Source organism: Colletotrichum scovillei (genome assembly GCF_011075155.1).
Source record: "Colletotrichum scovillei strain TJNH1 chromosome Unknown Contig00002, whole genome shotgun sequence".
Lineage (NCBI taxonomy): Eukaryota > Fungi > Ascomycota > Sordariomycetes > Glomerellales > Glomerellaceae > Colletotrichum > Colletotrichum scovillei.
This window is the reverse complement of record NW_023336260.1, coordinates 2,791,729-2,812,930: the sequence shown is the minus strand read 5'-3', so window position 1 is coordinate 2,812,930 and position 21,202 is coordinate 2,791,729. Positions and strand designations below refer to the sequence as shown.

General features: G+C 53.2%; 3 protein-coding genes across 3 annotated transcripts; 1 reads left to right on the top strand and 2 right to left on the bottom strand.

Annotated features, from left to right (window-relative positions):
* Positions 1-12,715: 12,715 nt before the first annotated feature.
* On the bottom strand, positions 12,716-14,870 carry HER10_EVM0009388 (transcription factor IIA). Its single transcript, XM_035478877.1, has one exon. It carries the CDS (start codon positions 14,473-14,475, stop codon positions 13,345-13,347), a length of 1,131 nt encoding a protein of 376 aa, XP_035337533.1. The 5' UTR covers positions 14,476-14,870; the 3' UTR covers positions 12,716-13,344.
* Positions 14,871-15,406: 536 nt separating this feature from the next.
* HER10_EVM0005292 (WD domain-containing protein) lies at positions 15,407-17,815 on the bottom strand. The gene is made up of 2 exons (XM_035474914.1): positions 15,795-17,815; positions 15,407-15,738 (listed from the first exon to the last, which is right to left on the bottom strand). Exons 1-2 carry the CDS (start codon positions 17,476-17,478, stop codon positions 15,617-15,619), a joined length of 1,806 nt encoding a protein of 601 aa, XP_035337200.1. The 5' UTR covers positions 17,479-17,815; the 3' UTR covers positions 15,407-15,616.
* A 691-nt stretch (positions 17,816-18,506) lies between these two features.
* On the top strand, positions 18,507-20,918 carry HER10_EVM0004090 (kelch domain-containing protein; the record flags this gene model as incomplete). The annotated part of the gene is made up of 4 exons (XM_035473744.1): positions 18,507-18,939; positions 19,000-19,675; positions 19,708-19,944; positions 20,000-20,918. 4 exons carry the CDS (start codon positions 18,507-18,509, stop codon positions 20,916-20,918), a joined length of 2,265 nt encoding a protein of 754 aa, XP_035337100.1.
* Between the last annotated feature and the right edge of the window lie 284 nt (positions 20,919-21,202).

Here is a 21,202-nt window from a genome sequence, read left to right as displayed (position 1 = left end):
GTAAACCACGGTGGGTGAGGTACAAATAGTCGGTCGTGTGGACTACAGTCGTACTGCGGCAGATGTGCCTTTACGTCTCCCCACGACGTTGTGAGGGGGGACCCTGGACTGGACTCGATCAAGTGAACAAGCGAGGACGGAGTGATGCAGATGGAGAGAAAGACAGCTTCTCTGTTAGTCCCTCCTAGTTGTGGCTAGCTGGCTCGCTGGAAGTCCCGGGTGTTGGTGCTTGTCTTTCTGTGCTTTGGCCCTAGAACGTTTCTAGAGAACAAGTGGTGGCGTGTGCGTATGTGTGTGTGTGTATGCGTGTGTACGTGCACCGGCAGGTGTGAGGTGTAATTGTAGTATCCGTATGCAAGGTCAACGCGGGTATCTGAAGGCTTTGAAAGTCAACGTCGTCAAGTACTTGTTGGTGGGGGAGTCGCGTCAAGCAAGTCTAGCTTTAGAGTGGGCGGACCGGCGGACAAACGGTGGCGGCGCCTACGACGCTTTCTATGAGGTCTGTGGGTGGAAGAGGTGTGAAATGCAGACAGAGCAGGGACTTTCGGATTGAAGGCTAGGCTGCCGGATGGTATTGAATATCGGCTCTTGAGAAGAGAAATGTCGCAAGGTAATCGTAGACTAGAGTTTGCTCTCCGCTTCCCGTAGCTCGGGGGATCGTCCGCTGTTAAGTAGAATTAGTGGGTTTCTTCATCGTCATCTTCTTCTTCTGTTTCTGTCTTTTCCACAGATACCTCTCTCCTTGTCCTCGCGCAAGTGTGTTCTGCCCCCTCCCTGTTCCTGGCGCTGGTGCTGGCGCATGCAATTCCCATGGTTGCTGTGGGATTTTGGGTTGATGCCACCCCTGCCTGGAAACTTGAGGACGCCCGATGTGATGGAGCTGGAGCTGGAGCTGGGACTGGAGCTATAACTGGAGATGATGACTTGTAACGTGAAGGCGGGAAAACGCTGATGGACAGCGGGCTGGTGTAATTGCGCTTCCAGGGTCAGTTTCTTCTGTGGACTTCCAGAGCCTTGCCTGTGTCATTGTCGTTGGTCTGTCCGTGGCTTGTCGCCCATCGAAAGGCCTAGCTTTCCACTCGTCCCACTCCATCTGTCTCCATTTCACCATGTCACTTTTTCCCTTGAGAAAAGCACCCCAGGCTCTTCCAACCCCAGCCCGCCATGGATCATGACACTTGGATAAAAAGCACGGAAAATGCGGAAAGGGGGCTTGTCTCCTACCTGGAAAGCATTCTTAACCCTGAGCAGGGCCTCCGCGTAATATAATGGATGAAGAAGATTTCGAGAAGCCAGTTCGGACCAGCTCGAAGATGGGCAAGGTATCCGTACTCCGTAGGCCAGATGTGCGAGGAATGCAAAACCGAGTCCGTGTTCCTCAGCTAGCCGGGGTGTTGCACAGACATACAGCGCCGTGATAGGTGACTGGAGGGAGCGAAATCGAGCTGGCAGAAGACGACTTGCAGCGGGAGATGGGAATGCAAGACAAAGCGCCTGATGGACCGCAGCTTCATACGCGGCAAATTCGATGTGAGGTAGCTTGTTCGTACCACGCGGTATGCGGGCTCAATTGGTTGAGAAGTTGAGGTGAGGTACCTTGGGGTGGAGGATCATGAGATGGATGTAAGGTAAGGTAAGGAGGGTAGGTGAATGAAGACAAGTCAAGGAAGGCGAGGCGTTGGGGTCTGTGCTCCAACGAAGGCGATGGAAAATAAAGGGGAAAGAGGTGGTGGGTGATGGAGGAAGGTAGCACACACGATGTGGAAGCACGGAAGGTGCGAAAGGAAAACTTGGAACTCTCCTTCTGGATCATCCCGTCCTAAAGTATCTTCCATACCTTGTACCCAGCTCCAATGTTTAAGTCTCTTTCCTCCTTATTCTTCTTGTTCACTCCGCCTCTTCATCTTACCTAGGTACCTAAGGTAAGGTACGGATTCCCAACCTTACAGACATTGACCGACTACTGACGACTGACGACTGACGACTGTCTACTACCTAGTCTCTTTGAGTCTTGTGGACTTTTCTACCTCTTCTACCATGGTTAATTAAGACCAAATTGTCAACAACCCTCGGCGGTTCGTTGCTTAGTTCACTTTCAAGCATTGCCTTGAGTTGCGTGTCTCACTGCCTCTACCCTTCTTTCGTGCTCTTCACCGACTCTGTTCTTTCTTTTGCTCTCACTCCCGGTCTCTCCTCTTCCCATCCCACGTTGCCATTACCCATCTTTCCTTCCGTTCCATAACATGCCCCTCAAAGTTTCCTGCCCTACCTATACTTAGCTTTTTGCAACCCTAGTCTAGCACAAAGAAAGAGTACGTATCTCGAAGTACATGTTCAATATCTGTACATGGATGGGCAGATTCAACTTGGACCAAGTCGGCATAGCCTGCGATAGACCTGCCTTGCCAAAATGGCTCTAGCGTACGGCAATCAGCGTCACTGTAGGAGCGTCTTCAACTGCACTCTCACTCTGCGCCACACAGCACTGCTTGCTGAGGTAATTACATACAAGTGAGAGATGCGGCGGTGGCCACTCCGCATGACCAAACACTGTTCCAACTCTTCTCTTTTCACCATTTGTTTTTGTCTTCTCCTCGTTCATCTTCATATCTGGGTTTAATACTCCCGTGACAAAGAGCATAAGGTTTGACCTGTCACCCCGAGTCTTCGACTGATTCGACCTGAGACCAAGTCCAACGACCCCAGCCGCGTCCATTCCCCAGCCCGATGCTTCGACTCTCAACCAGGCGTCTGTTTCGCCCGTCCAGCCTCCCTCTTTGTGTTTTACTCTTACGCAGTACGTAGGTACCTGGACTGCGGCGCTACTGTACGTCTACCAGTAGGGCAGGTTTGGTGGAGAGGGTCAGGGGGTCAGTATCCGCCCGCCTATTTCAGATTCCCACCCTCATGTTCCTTCACCCATTACCCATTACCCACAACGTACTCCATACACTAGTGCTGGACCTATCCGTACTGGGTATCTGTATGGGTAGCCAGGCAGACAGGATCATCAAGGCAAGCAAGCATCGTGTGCGACCTGGCAATCTGGTTTTCGATGTGTATCAAAGGCCGGACTCCATGTGTCGAAAACCTCACCCAGTTGGGGGTACGTATCTAAAGACGGATATCTTAGGTACTTCAAGGTAGGGTCCGTACCTTAGGTAGGTGCTCAACCACCTCATTCCAAGTTGGTCCGGGCTTCGTCCAGTCAACCGAGATCACGTATTGGCACTTTTCCAGTCGTACGGACCCAAATACCTCCTGTTCTTAAGGTACTCCGTACTGAGCAGCTCAGAGACGTAAAGTCATATCACCCTGCTCTTCTCCCTAGTGGCGTCCAACAGAGTTCCCAAGGCTTGCGGCCTTGACGACAAGCCATGGGCTGCCAGCGACAGCTTTGCACGGCGGTTGGTCTTAGTGCCCGTCCACTGTGTCTTGGTGATCCCTTGCAAAAGCCAGGTTGTGCTGGCCGGGGTTCCACGGTGTACTGCGTAGAAACAGTTGGGAGCCCTGGAGGAAGCCTTGTTCCCGCTTCACCCCGGCCACATTTTGGAAATATACCCTGCAAGCCATCTTGAGGGGGGAAGCCCCCCCTTGGCCCTTGGCCCCCCACCTACTGGCCCCTTGTGTCTCTTCCCGCGCCCCCATTTTCATCGCGCGTTCCTCCGCTCGATCCTGATTCGGTGAAACAAGATGGATTCGGTTCAACGAGTTGAGCATTCTGGCATGGTCGCATGGGTCTCATGGGTCTCATGGGTAATAAATGTGCAGTAAAGCAAACGCACTCTGTGCGAAGCTATCAGCGGGCCGGCGCTGGGCACAAGACTGTTTCTGTAAGTATAGGCTCGCATCTAGGTATTGGATCCGTACTTCCTCGCCTGTCAGTGTCAGTGTCAAGCGTGTCAAGCAACTTGGCGTACCTTATCGAGTCGTTCGGATGAACGCTGGGAAATGGGAGGGACAACCTCAAAGTCTCCTCTTTGTCAATTTGCTGCTTGGTCGGCCCATCTTTACCATATCTTCGCCTGGTTCACTGTGGTTTCCTTTCTTAAAGAAAGCACAAGCATTGCTCAGAGCGGGCGGTCATGAACTGGGACATGACCTGGGGTAGGACTTGCCCCGTTTCTACGTGGACGTCCTCTAAGTGCCTGCTTCCTCTCCGTCATTCTTTCCTTTCCCGACCTCCAACGTTGCTGCCACTGTTTATCCGGCTTGGATACGTATTTGCTCATTCAGCAATCCTTGCACCTCTTTGCATCAGGTACCTTCATCATCAAGAATTTCCCCTTTGGTTCTCATGCTTGAGTTCCATTTTTGTATTCCAATCAACAACATCCCCTGGGTGACGATGCGTCTAGCACATCCATCATTCAGTCAACTAGCTCTGCCCCATTACCCGCACCCAAACCAACTTCTCGCTCTGCATGCCTGGCCGCAAGAGACTCTACTGCCAACAATCCGCGGATTTAACAGCTCAATTATCAACTGATCCAGGATACAAGGCTGTGGTACATCCACTCTACTTGTCTCAAGGTTCGAGACATGCTCGCTGAATACTCCTTCTCGAGTTCTCCGACACAAGACGGAACGCTTCCGGAGATGCATGGTAAAAGGGTACGCATTACAGCAGTATCTCGCGATGCCATCTTTTTACACAGTGGCCTTGATTAATTGTCTTGGGCTATCACCTCCATGTTCAACATCGCAGACTCTCACAGTATGCATTCCTCCAAGAACGTTAAGAGAAGGGTGGCACGATCATGTCCAGGTCATCTGCCTGAATCGAGCCGGAAATCTGACGCTGCGACAAGTCAGCAACCAGACCATACGCCGTCCATTCTGAGACCACGATATCCTTACGAATACGGAGCCAATAAGTGACCCAAGGATCCACCCGATTTCCTCTCGACGGCCACCGCCTGATTATGTTCAGAAGCCCATATACTTAGCTCTTCGCGGAGGCCGCTCAGACATGTGCTTGAGCACAGGTTGAACACCTGAAGACAAAAGACGGCGACCAGGAAATGGGCTGTACTTTTGCACAGCTTGTCGCAGGAAGCAGCCAGAAATATCAACAACCCAGGCAAAGTCCACCTCTACCATGAGGTCTCCAACTATAGCGTCAGTATTGGCGGTGGGGAATTATTGCGATAATTCTTCCTACACGGTGCGTGCTGCCATCCGGAATGCGGCCCCCTTAACAAGTAAGTGTCTTGAGAAACCTCAATCCCGCACACAGTGGCCAGCATCACACAAGTCTCATTCGTCCTGGCTAGGAATGGCGTCCCTGACATGGTACAGGTTCCTGTAACGGCCCTGTTCACGGAGCTTTTAATGATATCTACCAAATCCTTACAATGTCCACGTTCCACACCGTCGTGCGCATACCGTTTCCTGAATTTGCAGGGATGACGTCGTGGCACCCAGCTTCTCGGAATTTCCACCCCCCCTTACCTCGCCCAAGCTGGCAACAACTTTGCCGGAACGCGGACGAATCCTGCGAGTCTTACACCACCTTGTTCGCAACTTCGCATTACGTACCGCAGTAAATAGGAGGAGAACTATCTTGCGCCTCCGGATGTCTCCGAATTTACCGCGAAAGCATTACTTCATCCATCATGACAGCATATGTCTGGAGTCATAACTTCACCAAAATACGACCTTTTCAAGACAGCTTCCAGTGGTCCAATAAGTCATGAGTTGTCAGAGACACACCAACCGCGGGACTGGTTCTCTCTTGAAGATGTTCCCGAAATTCGAGCACGTATCCGAATAACTAGCTTGAGCCTGCAGCGAAGCGGTGTAAAGCGGTAGGCTGCTGATATTAGCCAATTGAATACTAGGCTGACGACCAGTGCAGACCGGGGCATGATGCCTGCTTGTATCCCAGCCTGCAATGAGCACATGGCTTTTGGAACCAAAGGACTGGATCTTATCTGCGGCCCCCTCATCGTCCGCCCTTTTGTTTCACTCTGGAGCGAGAATTCCCGTCGTGTGTACCACGAGAAATGAGAGTTCTCAGACGGTTTCTACGTACATGGAAAAGGGATCCGTGGACTCGAGAGACTAAGAATGTGTGTATCGCCGTGGCTCTCAAAGAATAGAACGACACCACCGGACCAATGAGGCCTTGCATCAACGGTGCCACTGGCAACATACCGCTCCTTCACGGCCACGGCCATATCACGGCCATGTATTCGCGTGGCGCTAATTGCCCTTTACCTCACAGATACGGATGCAAATCCCTGGGTATTAGACACACCTCTTGTGCCCAACACTTCCAAGATGTAGTCCCAGGAGCCTGGGCACACCTGTACAGTACCAAGCAGCCATTAAACCCCGCCTACAGCGGCAAACGGGTCTTAATCCATTTCCAGCGCATGTTACCAACCTCCTTGAAACGGCATCACAGGAATCGTTGACAGGGGCCTTGGAATGGCTTTAGTCTTACTAGGCTATACAGACGGAGTCGAGTGCGAATAAACGAATCACAGTGCACTTTTGCAGCGGCCGACTCGATCCCTGGGTGTCGAGGTCCCATGTCCAAGGGGTACGAATCACCCGAAGCCACGGTTCCAATAGCCTGGGACCGATCGGCACCAGCGGTGTTATTTCCAGGAGATGGGGGCGGTCGAGGAGCTACCCTGGCCACCTTTGTCTGTTCGCCTTTAGCACAAGTACTCTCCGGATGGTTTCCCTGCAATCTTTGTCCTGCGAGGTCCCAGCCCGGAAAAGTGTGGAGGCGTTCGAGCCGCCTACCTGGGCTCACACGGATGGTTACAGTCACTGGTCAATGAAAGTATCAGTGGCACGCCTGCCCGAGTCCTTAGCAGTCGAAATTGGACTCGCGATTCTTTCCAGCATGGTCGTGTTGGACCGAGACGATGGATGGGCTGTGTCTTGGTCCTAGCTGGGTGATTGGTCGTTGCTGGCTCGGTTCCACGACTTTCCCGCTTATGTTCGGGGCTGCATACCAAAACATCCCGGGGTCCGTGGTAATGTCTGAGGCTGATGTCGGGGTTAGATGAGCTGGCAGCAGTGATGACGCTCCTCGACCCTTGACCCCTGAGACTAACGACCCGACACTCTGGTTCTGCATTTGCCCGCTACTCACCCCGGCGTCAGCCACGACGGCGGAAGCCTGTCAACTGAGTCACAACCTCACAGTCTGGGCGGGAAGAACAACAAAAGGAAGACGAGTGGGCCTATGTGCGAAGCCGAGCCTCCGCGGACGACACGCTGCGAGAATTCCAAGCATCTCCTATCTTGTCGTGTTCCAATTTGCCGGGTTGGCGAATCCTTGCCCTGAGCCAGAGCAGGGTGCATTTGCTCACACACCATACACACACGCGCGCGCACCACAGTAACTCTCGCTCAACCGGAAAATGACGAAGACCAGCCGGTACCAGAGCAATGGAATGATTAATGTCAGGAAGCACCCTCCGCCTGCTGACTGAGGTATCAACTAGTCTCGAGACCTCAGGTGGTATGGACGGCGCCAAACCTTAATCGAACATGATCGGTGACATGGAGGGACTTTTGCAACCAACTTCTGGCCGCCTGGAGGGCTAAGCGTCTAGACATGACGGTCAAAATTTAACTCGCTCGAGCTCGAGTCATCCGAGTCTTCCCCGCACTTTGAATCCATCTGAAGTTACTCGTAATTGTCAGTCAGAGGCCAGAGCTTGATCATGGCTCGACATTGAGGCGAATAGTTCAAGGCCAGAGGCGGTATAACGATCGCCTGGAGCTCAGGGCGATAGTGCACTGTAGTGCCTTGAGGGGCCGCCATTTCTCCGCGAACAGGATATCTGCACCGACGTCTCTGTCAAGCAAACGGGGCAAATGCTTCTGGCGGCCCTACAGAGTACCATTCGCCATGGAGGGATCCAAACAGTTGAAGTTGGAGCTACCGCATATCCGCGCTGTTGCTGTACTGTATACGAAAAGCATTCGGATATCGTCCAGCCATACTCCGTACAGATAGACGTTGGTTACATCGTCTGACGAGCCAGGCAGGCATCGGTGTTGACGCGCAGCAGTCGAGCATCCAACGGGGTTCGGCGGGCATCCTAGTCTTTGCCAGGTCGCTGCATAACGGCAACAAGGGTTTGCTCATTGGCAATTTTTTGACCCATCCAGACAAGCAAATGGATTGATTGCCTATTTCTATGTACTCAACCCCTGCCACCCTACGTGCCTACCTAGACTAACGGGCCTTGGGGACTGGTCACCCAACGCACCTGAATCTTTCCATCCTTCCCTATAGAATGGCGGAAGCCAATGTACTCCGAATCAACTTGGCATGGTTCAACCCTGATGAACAGTCTGGGTCAGGTATTCGGCAGTTGACGCGCCAAAAGAGAACGGTTCGTCCAGATTACCTGCGCAATCCGGTAGGCTTCAGTCTTCAACCAAGCCAGGTTTGACGTAGGCTGTCATCAACGGATAGCCAGATCTTGTCACACAAGTGGCGTGCAGGCAGCAGGGCAACATTCCTGAGGCTATAGTGGCGACCACCGCTGCACATCTTGGAGACAGAGGACTGAAAACCAGGGTGCTGTTCACCGGAGCCTCTAGGACAGGTTCAGCGAGGTTACATCAAGTTGGCTCCCTTTCACTTGATCCCATGCTATCACAGCAGCGGTCAGGACTCGCAGGGCGGCTATGGCTGGGTACCGCCGTTGAATCTTGCCTGCCGATCATAATGCGTCAAGAGGATAGGCGATCTGCTGCGCCGCCAACGCCGGCGCAAAGGCGCAACATCGAATTTCTGTTGGAGAACAGGCTGAGCTAATCGCCTCACAATGTGCATCCTAGATCCTTGCTTGGTCGATACTCCGTCCTCAATGCGGTGAACCACCCGTCACTTAACGACACCCAAATGGCACCGAATACGATTGCAATCTGCGGCATGATGATCACGCAGACAGCGCAAGTGTGACCTGGCAAAACAATCAACAGGACCGCGGCACAGTCCAGCGGCAATCTACCACAGCACGGCCATGGGCCGGAGTCACAGCCGCTCACTCCAATTAGACTCCTTCTCCTCAAAGTAGCAAACTGAAGCCGGTGCGAGAAACGACGAACAACAAAATTCCCGAGCGAAGCTGACCGACAGGGAATGCGATCCCAGACGCCATCCTGCAATAGCGGTTCCGAGCTCTCGGGTCCAGCTTCTGCGCCAGCACGCCCTGTCCTCTAGTCTTTCGAGAATAACTAGCACAAGGTGCGTTTCTCAATTGGTCGGGTGACGTGACTTCGTTTGTCCACCAGTCAGCATTGTTACAACCATCTCATCTCGTCTTAACTCGTCTCCAAAGACGTTTCCATACTCGGTGACGGTTGAGGACAATGCTTGCCGAGAGGGCTACAGCATATTTGGCCGCAGACTGTGGAAGCCTTCGTCAGTGCTCCTTGAAAAGCCTTTGATGGGGTGATATCGTATATATTGACAACGACCACCGTACGAATGTTTAACTTCGGAAGGGTATATCGGCCCATTGGTGGAAGCCCTGTGAAACTAATTTCGGCGTCCACGTTAACGATGCGGCCCTACACTGTTCTGCAATTAGCGAACCACAAACAGGTCACCGATCAGTAAGCCATATCGAAACAGGACGGAGTAGTGAGTGACTGGGATGAAGCTCAATACCTGGCCAAACATCAAAAAGCCCCCTAACGGCTTATTTGAGGCTGGTCGAGAGTCATTCGTCACGGATTCAAAAGCTGGCCACCGATGACCAGCTGTGGTACCCGACACCCAACCATTCGACGCGTCGGTAAGCGTCTCAAAATAACTATGGCGATCCCCTGGTTGAAGAAGAAGAATGAGCAACAACAATCCAAAGCGGATTTTAAGCGCCCTTGGTACAACTTGGTTTCCACTTCTATAATAACCAACCACGAAGAAATACACCACAAACAAACCACGCGTGTCGCCCATTTGTCGAAAGCGGAACCATGTCTATCGTGACATGTCGGAGTACGGATGCCCTGGCCGGTCTTGGTGCGCTGCATGCGCATCGAGGACCCTCAACGGGCCGTACCACGGCGTGTGTACACGTGTTTGAGGCTCGCATGCGAAGCGCACTCACCGATAGTGGACTATACGTATCACCTAGAGCCTTCTCCGTACGGAGTACATAGTCTGTCGATGCATGCTACACACTTCCGATTGAGTAATTGGAAACGGCGGGGCTCAAGAGGCTGGACGTGAAAATCGCCAGTGGGCCTCGACGAGAAGAACACGACGACCGTTGGCTCCATGGACCATTTCACTATCCATACTTCTCCGAGGGATTTCCGCTGATGAAGCGAAGCTCAAACGGTTATGCAATCTAAACGAAACCCCGCTGGACAAGACCACGGGGGTTTGCACGAATATCCATCGCAGCTTCGTCGAAGGAGGACAGCAGTGACGAGCATTTCCTACTGCAACATAGAGCAGAGCGCTTGAGTATGCAGTAAACACGCGGCTTCGGTGAGGGCTACATACAGGTGGATGCCTTTTGAAGGGCTGCTTGCTGATGATCCCATCAGATTATGCTCGCCGCTGATCCATTGGCCCCATCGACCCATAGGCCGGGTTTTAAAGAGGTCATCACCTTCAAGGGTCCCATGATGGGCTCTGCGGTGATTGCTCGGTGGTCAAGCCCGAGGAGCCGTTCGTTGACGATTGACGGGCCCTAAGGTATGCGGTCTTTGCTGTATTCTATCCGCAAGTGCCCGGTACTACGGATGGATACACTGCAGAATCACGGCTCTACGGACTTGCCATTCGAGATTTTTTTCAGTCTTACGGTCTTGCCAGTGCCTTTGTTATTTGCTTTTGCAGAATGCAACGTCGGTACTTGGTCGGTATCCACCGAGTCGGAATAAGGCCGAGATGGGTAGACGCGATTTGCTCCCGGATTACTCCTATCCCTCTTCTGGCGCAACGTACATTACGAGGTTGTACTGTTCATGGTGAAGAACCAAACTTTTCCCTTTTATCGGAAAGCGGAATACCGGCCACCATGGGGCCATGGCTCACTTCACCCTCCGTCCCTCGGGTTAATCTAGCCCAGGCCCTACGGATACGTAGGTTTTCCGATGTCCTGTAGCCGATGAGATCGATTGTCTGCCCATGGCAATCTGGCTGCCCCGTGGGCCCCTGGGCTCGACTCCCTTGGATAGCCGAGCCGAGGGACGCGAGCTGGAGGTTTCGTGAGGTCATCACTCCCGAGGAAGAACCATGTTGCCATGGAGCATTGGAGGTTACGAATTGAGTCGATCGTGCTCGTGTCGGGAGCGCGGCGGAAGCCAACTCCCGGGCCCCGGGGGCCCGCCTATTAAGGATGACTTGTGTGGCGTTTGCGTTTGCTATGAGCCGCTGCCTGTAGAGTGGGGTGGTCGTGGAACGAACCGGTGGTTTGGTGTTTTGGTGTGCTTTCTACGTGGAAGGGGGGCACTTTATCTGGATTCGATGCTTGAATTGGAGGATTCAAGCTTAGGGCTCAACGGAGATCTACTTAGGATCGATTCATCTAGACGAGGGAAACACTTCAATATCACACCTGTAAAACATTCTACGTACCCTTTCAGATAGACAAGCAGCACCACGTCTTGGGGTCTGTTTCTTGGGGTTTTGGTTGAGATACTGTGAGCCTCGGTTTTCAGCCCTGCTCGCACGTTAATCAATGTCTCCTGCTCAATGAATGGGCATCTGGAGGAGAATGGCTCGAAGCACCCCTCCTCCTGTTTTCTTCTGCTTTGAACCCGGTGACATCTAGCTATGCTAGGCTGATGTTTATGAGCAACTACATACACATCGATGATGTGCGGCGAACATGCGATCTGGAGACACTTCTGGATAATTTGTGCCGGAGGAGGAGGAGGAGGAGGAGGCTACCGAACATTCCAGGCTGTATGAAAATGAGAATGAGACCGAGGGCATGTCCAGTAGAGGATAGACCTGACCATCTCCCATCCACAAGTGCAAGATAGAGTACGCAAGAGACCTTAACTCCCCGCCACGAGGAATGTAAGCCTCACTCCACGGAACGGATCGAGCGTGCTAGACCGACATCACAGACATCATCAAACACGGCCGGATGGCTAGCTCGGGACGCCGTCGACGTGGCTGACACCGGGGGCGGTATCGATCACACGTTGGCACATCGATCACCTCTGTGCCTCTCTCCTGTCTCATTCGTCCATGGCATCTTGTCAAAACGCCATCACAGCGGGAGGGGAGTTGTTTTGGAAAGGAAGAAGCCGCAAGGGCAAGTTAGAGTTTGAAACAGAGACATCAAGGCGAGTACGGAGTAGAGAGAGAAAGAAAATTTTTCATCAGGTCTAGTTTGATTTGATTCCAAAGACGGCACGGCACGCTGCCGAGGTTTCTACATGCTTGTATAGATGCCACTCACACGAGAGGGCACGAGGTGTAAGGGGTGAATGTAGGGTGAGAGGGAATTGGAGTTGAGGCTGTGGGCAATATAGCCACGGGAGTACGGAGCACATCGTCAGGTTAAGACAAGACGGCAAGGTACGTTTCACAAAGGGTCATGTCGACTGATATTGGGACATTTCACTTTCAACACATTGAGGCCGAGCAGCGGGCCGATAGATATTTAGAGGACGAGCATATTCCGTGGCAGCAGATTTTATTCTAAGAAAATCAGAAACGATTTCATGATTGCTTGCTGTTGTACACGTTTTTTCTTTCTTGGGGGGTTTGAATTTCATTTTGTTGATTGTCTTTTGTCGTGCAATGAAAGAAAGGGGTCTGCTGCATTCCCACCGAGACTGACGACGTAGAGGAGAAAACCTGATATGCTCTGATCCGTCTTCTCTATTTGCTTAACTGGAGCGAGTCTTCCTGCTGACCTTTTCCTCCTGTAGAAATCCATCCTCGGTCAAACTTTGCCAAGCTCTCCGTCCCATATGGCCTCCGTGAACATGGCACGGCCATCGTTTCCCAAAGCATGCCTTTGCGCTTCGAGACGCATGTGCCTTTGAGATGCGATGGACTGCAGTGTGTATGAGTAACAGGTCGGGCTCCCTGATGGCAATGGGAGACAGAGACCATACTGCGAAATCCAATCTCATTGCATCGCAAACGGTTTCCGAGGCAATGCACTAGGAATTGAGCGTCGACAGCCATCCCGAAAGATAAAAAAAATCAAATTGAACGATGCTGAATTTTTGGGCGTGTGGCTGATCTTTAGCCTCTGCCCTCTGCTAGTCTACAAGATCGAGATTGGGTAGGCAATGAAGTGGTAGTGGTAGAATCGAAAAGACTCCATTCCTTATACGACTGAAAAACGTCGATTCGTCGTGCAAAGCGCGTCGGGTTCTTTACCACTCATACTCGCCAGTGGCCTTGTGGAAGACGTACTCCTTGCCATTGACGGTGAGAACACCATCCTTGAGGACGCACTTCCACTTGTTCTTGACGCGCTGGACCTTGTCGTACATGCAGAGCATGATGTGTCCAAGACCCTCATCGTCGACCTCGTCGTCATCCTTGTCTTCATCAGGGTCGTCAAGATCTGAGTTGATTGCGTCTTCATCAACTTCGTCATCGTCGTAACCATCGTAACCGGCAATTCCACCATGCTCCTTGCCCTTGGATCGCGCCGTGGCAGCCGACGAATGCCTCGTGGCTTCCTTGAGAGGCAGCATCAAGCCGCCGCCCTCCATGCTTTTGGCGTTGGCAGCAATCCGCGCGTGAATCATGCGATCGATATCAACACGTCCAATCTCGCGTTGAGACCCATCAGGGTTGCGTTGGAGCAGAACACCTTCAAAGTCGAAGTCGTCACCAGCACCGTCGGTCTGCGAGGGATTCACACCTGGCTGACCATTGCTAGGTGGACGTTGCTGGGGCTGGCCCTGTTGAGGAACTCCCGGGCGGTATTGCTGTTGCTGCTGTTGCTGAGGCTGGCCGGGCATCTGGGGCAGCGGCGGTTGGTTGGCAGGCCTGTTGGTCGCCGAGGCTTGTATGGCGTTCATGGAGGCGGCGCCTTTCTCGCCGAACTGACCGCGCACATGTTGAGCGGCTCGGTAAGCTGCGAGCCCAGCGCTGTCTTGTTGAGATGGCGGCATCGGCACGTTCTGCATGCCAGGCTCTGGCTTGATGTATGGCTCCTCCTTTACAGGCATGTTACTGGCCTGCTGAGCCGGGTTTCCGCCAGGCAGAGGTAGACCAGGCACTGGGAGTTGCGGACTGAGCTGGGCCTGAGAGTATGGAGCCGCAGGCGGGGGTGCGGCCGTAGTCGGAGGTGGTGCAGCAGGAGCTGGAGCTTCCTTAGGGGGGTCCCATGGAAACGCCGCGACCTCGAGTTGAGTGAGCTTTTCCTGCCATCCCTTCTTCAACTCTTCCAGCACGCTCTCATCAACACCACCCTCCTCGAAATCGACCCGAGAGGAATTTATCACCTCATCGATGATCTGTGAGTAGACGTTACCCACCGCGTTGTTAGACATGGTGGCGTTTGTTGGTCGTCGTCGTAATCGTCAACTATGTGTTTGTCGAAGAAAGTAGTGTCAAGCTTCGGTACCGACGAGACGGATGTGCGAATCTTGTGGTCGCACCTTCTCCAACCTGATCCCTCCTTCCTGACTGTCGGACTAAGTTGAGAAACGAAGTCGCGGAAATGGTCGAGAGTATTCAATCGAAGTCCGCCTCACAAGGTTGCTCTTGGGTTGTCGATGGATGGGGAACCGCCTGCTTAGTCCGCCACTTCTCGCTGCCCAAAATGGCATGCGCCTGTGTGAAATCGGTAACGGCGGATACGCAATCGATTGCTGACGAGGTTTCGCTGGTTGATATCGGGGAATTTAGATGTAGACAGGGTGTCTGGCTGGGCCCTGTTTTTCGCTTGGTAATGTGTACGGGTCAAGATTGCCTTTGTTTGGTGGGTTTCGTTTTGAGGCTCGAAGCAGGCGCTCGCCTATTAGTAAGCTTAGGCGGCAGCCGCACGGTGGGAAGGCTGAGCTCAGGCACCTGCCAACTGCAAACTGCCCGCAAACTGCCCGCGCGATGATCGCTGAAGGATCCACACTACCCGCAGGGACTGATAAGGCCTTAATTAACCCGATAAGCCACCTGGAAAGTGGATTGAAGCCGGAATGCGGGGTGTAAGCCGCACCTCAGGTCTTCGGCAAGCAACTCTGGTCAAAGTAAATTATTCTGCAGCCCACCTCAGGAACCATGAGATGCTGAGCAAATATGGTCGTCAACAGACTGGATCAAGGTATTGGCATGAGAAAAAGGTAAAAACCAGGTTTTCTTTATTGCAAGAGCGGTCCTTGTTACTTAACTACGGCCGTCTTCTATAATACTACAGCACGTCCCTGACGATGCATCCCTTTGCAAAAACAAATCTGTCCCATGCTAAAGAGCAATGAATGATATCTTCTGTCGTTACTCATGACCAAGCAATTTCGTTTCCCGTGGAGAAGCCCTTTCGTGCCACGTAGAGTCGGATGCAATAAAACCAAACTCCTCGCTGAAGATGACCCCAACCGCCAGGAACCCATGACCGACAAATGCCAGAGGAGATATACCTACATTTATTGACGTCGTTTGACCGACATTCGCCAGGCTTGGTCGATGGTGGACCGTTCACCGGATGGTCATCTGCTTGACCATGTCTGCCTTGGCCGAAGATGTGCTGCTGCCAACACCGGCACTGGCACCGGCCTTCTTCTCGAAGACCTTCCAGAACTTCAGACTCTCATCGGCAGCTGAGTGACAGTGGTTAGCAGTTGTCATTATCAAGTTTCACATTTCCAAGACTTACCTGCGGTAGCAAGCATCTGACCGTCAGGGCTGAGGCAGCTGTGCAAGACTCTGCTCTCGTGTGCAGGGATCTCGACGTTGCGAACCAACGTAGGGTAGCTCCAGATGCTCAGGGAGTTGTCGGGGAAGCCGCTAGAGCTGACAATCTCACGGTAGTGAGGGCTCCATCGCAGGCTGGTGACCTGGGAGCCAGTGTCGATGCTGTTGACGCGAGCACCAGAAGTGGAGTTCCAGAAGTGGATGTGGCGATCATAAGAGCCACCACCCGTAGCCAGAAGGTTCATGTTCCAGGGGCACCACGCAAGGGCCTTGACAGCAGCCTTGTGGTTGGTCTTGGTGAACTTGGGCACAGAGAGCGAGCGGGCGTCCCAGATAGAGACGAGGTTGTCGTTGCCTCCAGTGGCCAGTTGTGCGCCATCCGAGCGCCACTCCAGACCGCAGACTTCTGAAGTGTGAGAGACCAGCTCTGCAACCTTGTGCTCGGCAATGCGGACATCGTGGTTGAAGACCAGTCCGCTGCGAGCACCAGTGGACAGAAGGTGCTTGTTCCAGCCCATAACACCGACCCGGGTATCGTGACCGAACATGCTACGGACCTTCTGGGCCTCGGCTACGTCCCAGATCTGAACCTCACCGGTGCCAAGACCAACACCGACATACGCACCGTCGCCAGACCACTTAACACTGCTGACGTACGTGTCGGGGCTTGTTTCAAGGAGGCAGCTGACACTTCCCTCGTCTGCGGACCAGACGTAGACGTTGCGTTCAAGGCCGATGGCAACCTGGTTGCCGGAGCTCCAGTCGAGAAGGTTGAGGTAATAGTCGTCAATCAGACCAGGAGCATCGAGAACACGCTCAGGAGCAGTGGCAACGCGACGGCGAAATTGGGCTGATGTGGCGCTCGCAGGCTTGAGAGGGCGGTTGTACTGCTGGCGGAGGTCGATGGGCTTGGAAGATTCGGGGGGCGCAGGCTTGAATTGCAGGATGCGGGTGTTGAGGCTGACTCCGCAAGCGGTTGCGAGAGAATCTTGGTATGCAACCGTGTTGGGAGAAGGACGAGAGTACGTGGAAGGCTCCTCGTCCTCAATGTTGAGACCCTCGAGGGCAGCGATGGCATCCTCTGTTGCGGATGAAAGCACGTTGGATGCTTCGCTCACGCTGGCCTTTGAGCGCTTGTCGGGTCGGTCGAGCTTGCTGCTGCCGGCGTTGGAAATAGCAGAGCTTGCGCTGCGGTTGGGGATGAAGCGGTCACCGCCATAGTTGACAGTCGTCTTGCTGGTCTTTTGCCTGTGAGAGGTTTTCTTGGACTTGGCGCTGGAAGGTGTCTTGGAGGTTCCGGAGCTGGTCAAAGCGAAATCGGACAGGCCAAGCTCGAGAGCTCTGCGAGGAGTTGAAACGCCCCTGGCAATGTTGGACTTGGGAGAGTCGCGGTGAGACGACTTGGTGGTGGTGGATCTAGCCAAGTGGGCAGTGAGGTTGCCACCATAGGTTGACTTGCCTGATGCGCGGTAGGCGTCGCTGCCAGACTGCTTCTCAGGGGTGAAGGGGGAAGAGTTCAGGTTCACCGAGACGGAGGCGGAATGCTGACGGGGCGAAGGTGTGAGAGGCATGCGACCGCCGGCGGTGCGGGAAGAAAAGAGACCCTTGTGGGACTTGATGGGGGTGGATACCGATGCAGTGGCCATTTTGAGTAGTGTATGTGGGGTATCGTGATAAAACGAATTGTAAATCTCCAACGGGTGCAACTTGGCGCACCGAGGGAAGAGGTGATGAGAGCTCCAAGAGACTCTATCGAAAGGTTCCTGGATGTTTGGCGTGTTCTGTTAGTATTCTGTCGTTGTGCTCGATATTCGAAGTAGTGCCGTCACGAGAAAGGCTCCAAGTCGGATGGGCGACCAAATGGCTGTGGACAGCGATGAGATCTAGAGGACTTGATTATTCTTGTGAAAAGGCTTTGATTGAGAAGCTTGACCCAGCGCGAAAGCGTAGGAGAGCAGATTCAAGGTAGTAGAGGATAGCGGGAGTGAAGAGGTTTGGTATAAAGAGAAGAAAGCTTGAAGCTGGACAGGAGCTCTCATCATCTTTTATTTACTTTGTGCCCCACCATCGTCGCGGCCGGGCAACGACGCTTGGACCAGCGTTGCGGCGTTGCCAAATTGACATGAGTGGGGCTTTCTGACGTTGCACCGTCAAACTTCTCTGCCATAGAAACTGCCTACCTTAGGTAATGGGGTCACTATCCACTGTTCGCTTGCTGACGTAAGGTTGGAGGAGTGACTGGGGTCACGTGGATTCCGTTGCGAGTCGGGCGCAACCGCCGAAAATCGGGCAAGCCAATGAACGAAGCGCAGCCTCCCGGTCCCCTGCACACAGCCCGTCTGCAGTTGCCACGACAGAGACGCAGGCTGGAGACAGGAGGGTGGCCCGTGATTCCCTAATTAAGAGGCCTGGGTTGTCAACCTATGCAGGAACATTGCGAATCTCCACCTCCAGTCTCCGGTGTGCGACGACATCCCATCCCATCCCATCCCATCTGTCGCTTGCCGTCCTTCTGTCGAACTTGCACTCGATAGAAAAGCGTCGCCCGCTCCTGCCGCAACTCCTGCGTCCCCACGCTATTCAGCCAACTACACGCTGTAGCCAGCACCACTTTCGCGACCTCGCATACGATTGAGATGATTTGTTAGCATTCACCCTACCTTCGCTGCCCATCATGGCCCAGCCTCAGCCATCACCAGCAACTCCTGGGGCCTTGGCCCAATCCCTCTTCGGTGGGCCGGCAGTTCAGGCCCTATCGACACCCAACCAGCCTTCGAACACATCCACGCAACCTTCGCCTTCTCCGATGGACCAAACTCCGGGTTCAGCAGCGTCAAGCAACAACACCTACATCATGCCCAACTCTCCTATCAAGAGTAGAGGTACCCTCGATGGCTATCGTCCAAGGGTAACAAGGACCTTGGGTCAGCGACCAGCTTGCCTTGTCAACGCCTCGGTCACATATTGTGGCAACAATCATATCTACGCTTTCGGAGGCTTCGATCAGTACACTGACGAGGTCTACAACCATGTCCTCAAGCTGGATTTGGTCAGTCACCAGTGGAGTTTGGTTGACAACTACGGCGATATTCCCGGCGTAAGAATGGGTAAGTTGTCTTGATCACGGAGCGCGGCTCCATTCACCGCCGCGATCTAACAAAATCCAGGTCATACTGCCACTCTATACCAAGGTGACAAACTTCTGGTCTTTGGCGGCGAAAACGAGCACCGGACCTATCTCTCCGACTTGATCATTTTCGATCTGAAAACCGCGCACTGGACACAGCCTTCAGTAACTGGTCCTGTGCCCAAGGGTCGAGCAAGACACGCAGCGGTGCTGCACGAAGATAAACTTTTTATCGTTGGAGGCATAACTGGTCACGACAACTACGTGCTTGACGATATCTGCTATCTCGATCTCAAGACCTTCACTTGGTCCCGCTCTTGGCGTTTCGTAGGTCGATTCGACCACTCTGCCTACATTTATGGAGACAGGGTATGGGTTTTCGGCGGATTGTCTGAGGACATGGACAAGATTGGCGACCTCTGGTGGCTCGATCTCAAGGGTAGTCCGGCTTTTGATTCTGCGCCTCACGTCGGGATCTACGATCGTCAATCTGGCACCAGCCGTGCTGTTGGATCGCCAAGACAACCTTATTCTATGGCGCATCCACCACCTGCAGTAGGCTCCTCAGGGTATGCCGCCAACTCGCGGACTCAACAAGTCAACCCACCTTCTTTTCAGCTCAAGACCTTTTCACCCATGGCCCCAGGAACAATTTCATCTCTGAAGTTCATTTCCGGACCCAACATACCCTCACAGGGGTCTGGCATATGCATATCGTCACCTGTTGACTCATGGCACCACCTTTAAGCACCACTATCTTCCAAGGAGTGTTCCTTATCAGCACTGGACTTGGGAACCTTGCAGCACTGGACTTGGGAACCTTGCGATGGCAAAAGCTAGCTGAGGGTCGCGAAATCTTCAAGTCAGGCTACCGATGGCACTACTGTACTATGAACGAAGACGGAACTAAGGCATGGCTGCTCGGGTGTCCTACCGACCCTGTCGCTTCGGACTTGGGCCCCAACGGGTTCGAGGAATACCTGAGGTGAGTAATCCCAATTAACCATCAAACAAGGGCGTTTCTGACTTGTCACTCGTAGCGACATAATGGAGATCGATCTTCGTAGATACGGCTTCTTAGGAAACAACTTTTCGTCTGAGCCACGTATAGAATCAAGGCCGACAACGCGAGTGGTCGACCAACCCTCAAAAGGGCTCGGGGCTGACTTGGCAAAACTCTTTGATCATCCTCCGGAGAGCGGCAGCGGCACTGACTTCATCGTCACGGCCTTGGAAGGCGACTACGAAGACGACGACATGATGTCTCGTGTCGCAGACGCGTCTGCAGGCCAAAATTGGCTCGCGCCTGACGCACCTACATCCCAACCAATCCACGTCCACAAGCTCATTCTTCAGGCTCGTTGGCCACACTTCGCCCGGTTATACAACTCCCAGATGGCGGAATTCCACACAAAGAAGATGCACATCCCCGAGCCATATTCAGTGGTCAAGGCATTTCTTTATTACTTGTACACAGACAGCATACATGGAACGTCTGTCAACGAGAGCGGTGCCACTACTGATTTGTCTGACGTGGCTGGGCTTCTCGTCATGTCGAACATTTACGGCATTCCGCATCTGAGACTTTTGTGCGTGAACCGACTCTCCAAAGAACTCGACGTTGACCATGCCTGCGTCATCTGGCACTGTGCTGGACTTGCGAACGAAGAGTGGCTCCGCAAGCGGGCTGCACAGTTCTGTCTCACACACTGGGGTCGTATCGTACGGACCCAAGGGTTCCTTCGCCTGCCAAGGTCGGCGCTTGTCGAACTCTCTCAGGAAATCGACATGGAGGGCCGCGTCGTCGGCGGTGATGAACTGGAATATGTCGGCGGGTTGGCAGGTTCCCGGTTTGGAGATGGGTGTTCTGTCGTCAGCCGGAAGGAGAGTGTGAGTAGCAACCACACGCAGCTACTTGACAGTGAAGCCGACGACGAAGATGGCATGGAGATGAGCTAAATGGGTGCTTTTGTCATTCATCCAGGCGCGGCTTGATACACCACCTCGATATGCTGAAGCGAATCATGTTTAGGAAGGGACTAGCAAGATGTCCTCAATAACGTGAACATGGTTATGGTGCAAACTGGCCAGCTTGCACAATCTCACCTCTCTTATGGTTATCACAAGTAACGAAGAAATGTCTTATGTGGTGGCTAATGGTTTTAGGCATTGTATGGTGTTGGTTTATAGAGCGACTTTGGCTCTGGTTTTTTTTTCATTACTCAAATCGTGCTGGAGTTGCT